A 9,807-nucleotide genomic window follows, 5' to 3' on the forward strand; every position below is an offset into this window, starting at 1 on the left:
ATGGGAATCTGATGAGAACTGGAGTCTGAATATTCAGTATCCTTCCTTTGATGTAGGATATTGAGCAGTCCTTTTAACTCCCACTCCTGTCCCCTGATCAACACTAGTTTGTACACATTGGACTAGACAGGGCTTTAGGCAAGTAGAAGGGAAGAGATTTAGGTCTAGCTGAGGTCAGTAAGCGGGGTATGAGGCTTCTGGGTCTACTCTCTGGGACCTACCCTCTAGATGAGATTTTAGTCCTTTTACCACAGCAGAGTGTCTGTTCTCCCACTAACTCCCCCAAATGCCCTGTTTTCTAAGAATCTGGGAGATACGAAGTCAGGGCCCCTGGGATGTGTGATATAAAGTTGGAAAACAGTTTCATCCCACACATGTTTGCAGGGCACTGAGCTAGGGGACACCAGAAGGAACAAGGTACACAATGAGCTCCTTGCACATGGCTCCTGAGGACTGAACTCTTAAGCAACTGCCAGTGTGGCAGCTAGCTCACAATAGAGCTAGGCAAATATGGGTGAGGACATGGAGGAGGAAGGGAGGGAGGCTGCGGCAGGACCTCAGCGCGATCTTCGAGGTTACATGGAGGATGACGAAGCGAGAAACGCTGTGAGAGACGGACAGCTAAACCACACGAACATGGCCCACTAATATCTTAGTGTCCTGTATGAAAAGGGAAGCAGCGGGTTACTAACCACATGGGTCAGTGGGTCACTTCCGGACCTGTTGCTTGGGTCTCTGTTTTGCATTGTGGAGGAGAGAGGACCCAACAAGTATGTTCTATGTCACCTCATGAGGTGGCCCCAGGACGTGATATGAGTGGGGCCTGGGAAGGGTCACAGTGCGAGTCTACCCAGTGGGGAGAGGCAGAGGGACTGATCCAGCAGGGCGGAACCAAGCACCACTAGGAAGGTGGAGGCCCTGACGCTGTGAGGACTTCGTGACATTGGAGGTGCGAGGCCGGGCCTAGGGTGGGTGAGTGCCGCTTCACTGGCCTTGGGCACACAGCAGGAGGACTAACACACTCAGTAATGAAGATAGTTTAAAATGTCATTTAAAAATCAAAATGAATGCAAAAGAAACCCACGATGAAGAAAATACGAAATATTTAAATAAAGACAGGGTCCTTTGGTTATATGATTTGGCGTCACCCTCCTCACTCCAGTCCTGGCCTTAGGTGAGTGCTTCTCCTTGGAAAGCTGGCAGGGAAGACAGGGCTGTGCATCAGAGTGCCAGCCAGCTTTGTCACCCCACCCGAGATGGTGGAGGCCTGAGGCCTCTGGGCCTTTGGCTTGTGGAAAAGTCCCTCCTTGTAGATCTCTAAGAGAAGCCCAGAGGGCTCAGCCCGCAGAGACTGAGAACGTCAAGGGTGGAGAACACTGCAAAGTCCATTAGGCAGGGAAGAGCATTTGGGGGAGACAGTCTGTCAGGGCAAGAATGATCTGGGGAAAGCAATGATTCCAAATGATGACAATACAGAAATGTCTGCACTGGAGGTGTAGCCTTCTCCTAACAGCGGGGCTGGGGAAAGCACAAGCTCTTCCGATTTTCAGAGAAAACAATCATTGGACAGATGTAGGCATGAGCAGAGCCCAGACCTCACAGGGACTAGGGGCCACAGGGGAGATAGGCAAAGTAGAAACTTGTAAACATTGCAGCTAAACATTGCAGAAGTGGTAGCACCTCAAGGGGGCTTCAGCCAGGTGCTCTCTGCCAGGTGCTCTCTTCCTCTCTGAGGAAGGCGACAGCCTCACAAAACATAACCAAGAGCTACAATGGCCCTGAAATTTCCATAAAGTGACCAGGTTATTTTGGTTCTATTGCTCGATTCTCAAAACCACAAAGGAAAAGCAGGGCGCGTAGAGAGGCTGAGAGGGTAAAAGAGGGCTGTTGGAGGATGGATGACACTGACACTAGTAACTACTGCTCTGGTCTGAATGTCCCTCCAAAATTCTCTGGTTGAAACCCCAGAGCCCAAGAGGTATTCTACTATGCCTGTCTTGGTTAGGAGAACTTCGAATTGATTTTTTGGTAGTAAAACAAAGAGGACAAGGAGACAGTGACCCAAGTCTAGGCCACAGCCCAAGTTAGCGATGGCCTCTTGAGAGTGGGGATATTGCAATATTTCTCTAACTGACAGGTTTTATTCAACCTAGCAAGGATGCATGTAAGACCTTTCAGTTTAGGAAGAAGGAAATAGGCAGAGAGAGTGAGGGTACAGGTTCATCAAGACAAACACGAGGACCCTTAAAGCTCCCCCAAGAGCAGGACCAGGGGTAGGTGGGAGGAAGGACTCTCCCATGGTTATCTACTAACTAGTTCAGGAAACCATCTACGGCACAGGCTCTGGATCTCCCTCCATCCCAGATGCTAAACCTCATGAATTCCCGTCTCTGCCGCTGACCCTACTCACACTGCATTCAACAATGACAGGGTACATTTTCCCAGTGGAAGTGTCTGGGGCACAAGGAGGCAATTTCTCCCGCTCACTTTTTAATTCCATCTAAGATCTTTTCTAATGAGATTCTCCCTAGAATGCCCCATGCATACCCCATCCATTTAAATCATTTATGTGGCGCTTGGACTTAGGTCTGTGTAAGAAGTCCTTAGAACAATCAATGGCAAAAGGAAAGACAAAGCAACATAGGTCTCTCAAGGGCTCAGTATGCTCTGACTTGAGCTACCATTACTAATGTACACAGTTGATCAAAGCACTGTAATTATTTATTGGAATGGCCATATGTTTAACAGAAAAGCAATCAATGGCAAAAGGGAAAGAAAAAAAAGCACAAGTGAAAGTATTTGAGAGTTTGAATGATTCCCTGTACCCTTTTCCAGAACAAACAACAATTTAAAATATCTGCATAAATCACTTCCAGGTGATTTATGTAACAGAAATGGAAATTACATCTGATTACAAAATCAAGAGAACCCAAAAGATAGCTTATACATTGATTTCTTTCCCATAAACTAGATATAAGTAAAATTAAAGAAAAATAATTTACTACTCATGTTCCCTCTCATGAGCAAGCACGTACTGGCAGTGCCTATAAGATCTGGGGCCGATGCTCAAATGGAAAGATGCTGTGTTAAGCATAATAACATAACAGAGTAAGTGCTCTCTGGCTAAAGTGCCTGGTGGATGAATCAATAGAACAGAGGAGCGCAGACAACACGGGGAACCCGTGAGCCTGCATCGCTCCATCATATCACTTCCTGAGTAACGGCACAAAGTAGTAAGTCATATGGTTATTGACTCTAGAGCTCCCTTTGGCTCGAACTATGCTTCCTCCTGTATTCTAGATAAGGCTTTGAGATGTTCCCACTCTTGGGCATCACAATCAAACTGAAAGGGATAACAATTTTCAGGGAAAACAAAGATCAGGCAGATCTAGGCGTGAGCATAGCCCAGCCCTCACCAGTGCAGGCCGTGTGTATAGAAGTCTACAATAAATTTACCCTCGCTACTACACAATACTGTGGCCCAGGCTTGTGTGTCTTCATTCTCCTCCTTCAGAACAAAAAGCCTCTGAGAGGAGAAACTGCTCTGTTGCATTCATCTGGTTCAGTCCCCTACCCAAGAATCCTCAACTTCTCATTGTGCACCTGGAATACAGCGCACGTCTTTCTGCATACAGAGATGGTGCCATCAGCTGTTTATCATTTAAATACCCTGAGTTCCATGTCCAACAAGACTGGTAAGGACAGACATGAGTGTATAGCCACTCACAGGCCCCCCCTGTGTACCCCAATGGAAGATGCTTCTGGGGTACAACTCAATAGCTCTGAATAAAGTAAAGCTAAGAGGCTAAGAAGAGAATCAAATCTATGTCTTTGGCCTCATGAAAACTGCATTTTCTTCAGCTCTTCTGCCTCCCCCAACTTCTGCACTCACGTGCACACCTAAAGCTAGAAACACTTAGTAACTGACTTTCGATGAGCATTCCCAACCAGAGGGCCAAGTGCCTCTCCCAAAAACATCATCACCTGTCCCCTCAACAGGTGTTGACCTGGAAGACAGACTTTCCAGTACAAAACCCACAACCTGGGAGGCCTAGCTGTCGGAGTGCACAACACTGTGGCCTGGGCAGCCACCTGACAGCAATAGTCACTCACTTCTCTGTGCTCATTCTGTCAAACACTTTAAAATTCGGGTTTTCATGTACTTTAAATTGACCCTTAAACTCTTTAATTATAACCTTAATTAATTGCAGAGGCTGTAACTTTGGATATTGGAATTGTTACAAGTTTTAATTAAAACATATCATTCTTTCAATGTATCTCATGAAATCTAGATAACATGGCAATTTGAAAGCTGCTTTTATCCACTAGAAAAATGACAGTAAAAATGCTGCATTGTTCTCTTTTCTCCCTGAACCCATATTTTCATTCCACTTCCTCCGCAAAATTTTCTTACCATATAATGTTTTAATGCTTAATAGATGTTTATCAATCTCCCTTTTATACTTCTCTGCAGCAAAGTATTTATAAAGTGAATTTTTTAATGTCCTGCAACCATAAATCTTAAAAGTGCTTGATTTTCTTCTAGTTTGAACCATCATTATCAACATACGCAATGGATCCAAAGAACATTAACAATTATTTATCAGAATGTTAATACAGTTAACGCAGACATATAATTTTACTGAAAGTTTTCTAAGGAGATGGACAGGGCTTGTTTAATTTATTCCTTCAATTAGTCCATGAGTCTACAGATGAGTATTACTCATTTTTATAAGGCAGGGCTTAGCATAATTCTGTATCTTTTTTCTTCACTTGTAGATGAAAATTAATGTAAGAAACCTTGTAAGCAGTAAGAGGCTTTGTTTATATGTTTATATAAAATGAAAAAGACATAAAAATTGTTTTTGTCCATCATCTTATAACTAGATTAGGGCCTCCTTCAATTTTGCAGAAAGCCAAGAAGTCAAAACTATCTAACTTGCAAAAAAGATCTATTTCCTGGCTCTTATTGTCAATGCCTTCACCATCACAAACACTGTTTTTATGTTTTTGTTGAGGTGAGAGGGATGAGCTTTTTGCACTGCAGGACAATACACCCCAGTAGATCCAGAATGTTAATATCTGTGATTGTCTTTATCAAGTGGGAAAAGGGTGACAGCAAATGACAAGATGGAAAAGGAGATCTGGCAACATCAGCTTTGAAGCAAATCAGCTTTAAGAAGGGGAGCTGAAGGAGTTCAGAGCAAGAAAGCGATCCCCTAAAACTATCCAAGCCTTCCTAGCTCTTAGAAAGTCTTCTTAGCTGCTGCAGAGGACATAGCTGTCACAGACCCAGAGGTATCACTGCCAGACATTCTTTGTGTGTACTAAAGCACACTCCGTTTGATTGGCATGTGAGTCCCCTACAGAATATACAACTGCAGCTGATGTTATTAAAGAAGTAATGGATTTTTTTAAAGGCAGGAATTCTTTTTAATGCACCTAAAAGAGAAAAAATGCCTAGTAAATAATCGTGTCCTAACAACACAGAAGCCACGCTCAACGAAAGACTGTAAGCTTGATATTTTTATGATCTCAAAAAAAAAAAAAAAAAAAAAACCTGGAAACAGTCCAAATGTTTAATAATAGAAAAACTGCTAAATAATTTATATTACAGCCACAGGACGGAAGTGTATGCAATCGTTTAATCTGAAGAACATTTCCTGGCATTAGAAAACATTCTTCATATGGTAGTTTTTAAAAAAGCAAGAAACAAAGCTGTAAAGAAGATGTCATATCCATTTACAAAAGTATGTGTGTATGAAAGAGAAGCTTACAAAATCCAGTGAGCTCTTTTCATTGGTTATTTTAAGGTGGTGTTAATTATGGACAGCTTTCTTGTTCTTTTATTTTTTCCAAATTTTCTACAAAAGGTAGGCAGCTGTCTTTCAGTGAAGGGACAACGGTGTAGAGAAAGGTCATGAAGTGTGAGAAACAGGTTTGCCTCTCAACAGCTGTATAGTGCCCAGCCAGAGTTGCCTTAAAAATTTAAATCCACCCCACGTGGTACAGGGTATCATCCCTTCCCACAGAAGGCACCATGCTATAGCTTGCTGTGGAAGATGGAATCCACTGACCAGGCCCTCACATACACTTCATAACCAAGTTGATCTTTTCACCATTCCATGGATGGTTCCTTTGAATCACTGGTTTTACTCTTTCCACAGACAGGCAGAGCTAATGCAGTCAGTTTCCCATTATGTTACCCTCATGAAATACCATATTCATGGGTGCAAAAAGCCTTCGGTTAGCTGTTAAGATGCTGAAAGCCAACAAAGTCATCTGGCCCTCAAGGGGGGTGGAGGGCAACTTTTACCTTTGCTGTGTTGTCACACAGTCTGTGTCTCTTACCTCAGCAAGTGGGGAGGGATTTTGACAATGGTGTCCAGACTGCCCAGGGTTTCTGCAAAAAGAAAATTATAAAGTTACCACTAAATATTTAAAGGCCGAGAAGCTGTATTATACATTAATTTCACTGTTAGTTTCTTTTTTTCCTGGAAATGCCTAAAATTATAAATTAGTCAATTGCTAATTATCTGTAAGTACATCATTCTTATTTTAAAATTCCTCTCCATTGGTATACCAAGAGGCTTCCCTGGACCTCACCTCACTACAGGGGAAAGACAGGTTAAAAATGAGGACATATTTCATATTTATATTTCATATAAACAGTTAAATTCTTAACCCAAACCAGAATGCCAATTTAATCTACTTACTTATGATTGACCTCTAGATACTACAATCTTGCAATCAAAATAGAGAAACAGAAGTTGTTTCCTTCAAAATACCATTTCATCATCCTTAAACTCACACTTGTGAAAGTGAAAGACTTTCAAATTCACAAAGCACCTTAGATGACATTTCATCATCCCCATGAAGGTTTATGACATGGTAGACGAAACCCTTTCTAAACCACACTATAGTTAAGAAACTGAGGGAAGTTTCCCACCTGGAGGGTCAGTACTGTGCCAATACTGTGAATTAGTCCCTCTGCTGCCTAGATTGCAGAGACAATAAACACTATTTCCCCAAAATCTGACCTATTTTAGTCACTACAACTTGTCTCCAGGTAAGCAGCTCAAATTGAGTTTATTCCTTTCTTCATTTCTTAGTATCAGCAAGCTCTGTTAATTTGAGCTGTTTTCCTTAGGAAGGAAAGCTTCTCTTCCCACTTTGCTAAGAGATCAGAGGGAATGAGAGATATGAAATGCATCCCTGAGGCTCAGGACTGATAGCAAGACAGGTGCTGGGGAAAACCAGTAGATTTCAGAAAGACAGCTAATCAGCAAAACAGGAAGATGAGCTCAGCAGAGGCCATGATACTGTGGGGACCAGGCCAAGCGAGGACACGGAAGGACAGAGGGCAGTGGTGAAGATACAACAGGATAACAAGAAAGGGAGCCTGAGACACGTGCAGGATGCAGCTCAGGGGCAGTTCGCATTGCCCAGCAGGTGGCATGATGGGCCAGCACCCAGGGCAGCTCCATGCTGCTTGCCTAGGAGACAGACGGACACTGAGCTACCAAACTGTCGTGGTGTTCCTACTCCAGAGAGGAGTTCCTATCCACCTCAGGTGTACAATGCCAAGCTCTACAGATGCCCAAGGTACACTAGAAGAGAGAAAGGGCAGCCACTGTAGCTATGATGATCCCATGCAGTCTCACAGGATATGCCTGCCCCAGGCACGTGGGGATAAGGACGGATCAAGAATTGGCTCCATGTCATTTACCCTTTCCAAGCTTCAGTTCTTTCAAGTGCTGAGGATTGAACCCAGGGCCTCAGGCATTCCAGGCAAGCACTCTGCCAGTGTGCTACATCCCCAGCCCAGGTCCCTGATGTTCAAAAGGAGACTGACGCCATCTGTGTCACAGGAGTCCTGGAAGAGCTAACAGCCTCAAGAGCCTGAACCTGTCCTTAGACATCAGTGCCAATTTCTGTCTCCCTTCTTTGATTAACTCACTGAAGATATCACCAAGCACTAGGCTAAGGGCCTAGCAGTGAGAACAGACATGGTTCTGAACTTGTGGAGTACACATCTGAGTTTCAAACCGTGGGAAATGCTGTGAAGGCGAATACAGGGAACTAGGCGAGGGTGGAACAGAGGACCCTACTGGGGACTAGGAGCCAGGCTTCCTTCAGAGAGGGGTGACGCTGAACAATGACTGTGTGAAGTAGGTGGGAGGGTGCATTCTAAACACGGAGGGAATAAAAAACTGAAGACACATCTAGACAGCTGGGCATGGTGGTGATCACCCAAGGACCCACACTTGGGAGGCTGAGGTGGAGATTCCCTTATGCCCAGGAGTCCCTGTCGCCAGCTTGGACAACATAGTCAGACCCTCACCTAGGAAAGATGGAAGGAAGGAAGGAAGGAAGGAAGGAAGGAAGGAAGGAAGGAAGGAAGGAAGGAAGGAAGGAAGGAAGGAAAAAAGTAAACAAATTAAATCCATCAAGAATCCCAGCCACCTTCCCTGCCTCCGTGCTGACTCTGGGTGGGCCACCATCTTGTCTACCGCAGACGACCTCAGCAGGCTCCTTTCTGAGCTCCCTGCTTCTGGGCCCAACCCCTGCAGCTGCTGCTCCTCCTCAGCACAGTAGCCTGAAAGATCCCATTAAGACCCAAGGCAGGGCACTTCTTTCTCTGCTATGATAACTCTGTTATTCTAAACAAAAGCCAAACCCTTAGAGAGCTCACCAAGGACCTTGGCCGTGTAGCCTCTCACGAACCACTTTTCTCTTATTTGTTCAATTGACTCCAGCCACCAAGCCTCTGCTCTCCTTCTTGGGGCCACCAGAAACTTCTGCACCTCACAGCCTCCCTTCTAGTAAGGCTTTCCTGTTTCAATGGCAATTCCCTTTACCTCCCTCTACTCTTTATGTTTTCTTTCAGGACTGATCACTACCTGAGTTGTCATCTTATTATATCTTGATTGTTGGCTGTCATCTCTGCCAGAATCTGTGCACTCCATGAAGCCAGGACAGATTTCTTTTGTTTTTTTGCTTACTATGATACCAGCACCTCGAACAGCACCTGGCACATAGTAGGTGCACATAAACATTTGCTGAAATAATGAATTTGAGGAAGCATAGCACAGCTGTACTGCAAGATAATCAGCGTGGCAAGGTGAGTGCTGCAGGACAGGATATGCGGCAGGCAGACGTGGGCTGTGCAAGGCCAGGTAGAACACATTCAGGACTCAGTCTGTGTCCTGACAGGAGGCCATTCCATGTCTTCGCAGGGCACAGCATGATCAGATGCAGGGTTCCAAGGTGGCACTGCTTGGAGAATGGCATGGAAAAGGGCCAGCATAGACAGGGAAGGAATAGCTAGGAGGAGGTTGTGCAGAAGTCCAGGAAAGTAGCTTTGCCCAGGAGTGAAAACAGAGGTGAAGAGAGGTGAACAGGCCTGAGACGTAGTTAGGAGACAGCTATGAGCAGACCAGGGGTGATGGGCCAGGTATGGAGGCAGATTACAGAAGGCGCAGGACAGCCCCAGGTTTCTGGCTTGAGGGCTGGCAGGGGATGGCATCTACGGCCCCTAGGGAACTCCGGCGGTGAGGGTGGGCCAGGAGGGGTGGAGAAGTGCACACTGGCTCAGTGACCTTGCCGAGCTGCACTGCCTTGGGCCTCTCCGGTAGATATCAGTTGGGCATTGCATCCTCAGAAACCGAGCTGAAACCATGGGTGTGGATGTGCTCAGCCCCAGTGGAGACGAAACAGCAGCTGAGCTGGGCAGGGTGACCTTGGCAGGGGGTGGTCGTGGGGTCAAGATCAAGCGGGTGCCCAGTTGGGTTCAGTGTCACCGAC

At 45.2% G+C, this 9,807-nt stretch overlaps 1 protein-coding gene across 1 annotated transcript in view; it reads right to left on the minus strand.

The window, feature by feature from the left end:
• Arfgef3 (ARFGEF family member 3) overlaps nt 1–9,529 on the minus strand; it is a 138,514-nt gene extending 128,985 nt beyond the window's left edge. The window contains exons 1-3 of the mRNA XM_033763159.1: nt 9,215–9,529; nt 7,771–7,777; nt 6,352–6,403 (exon numbers count right to left, since the gene is read on the minus strand). Coding sequence (XP_033619050.1) covers nt 6,352–6,403; nt 7,771–7,777; nt 9,215–9,529 — 374 coding nt within the window. The remainder of the gene's footprint in view (nt 1–6,351; nt 6,404–7,770; nt 7,778–9,214) is intronic.
• Between the last annotated feature and the right edge of the window lie 278 nt (nt 9,530–9,807).

This window comes from Fukomys damarensis, unplaced genomic scaffold, assembly GCF_012274545.1.
Source record: "Fukomys damarensis isolate Sample0158 unplaced genomic scaffold, DMR_v1.0_HiC HiC_scaffold_14, whole genome shotgun sequence".
NCBI classification, from domain to species: Eukaryota; Metazoa; Chordata; class Mammalia; order Rodentia; family Bathyergidae; genus Fukomys; species Fukomys damarensis.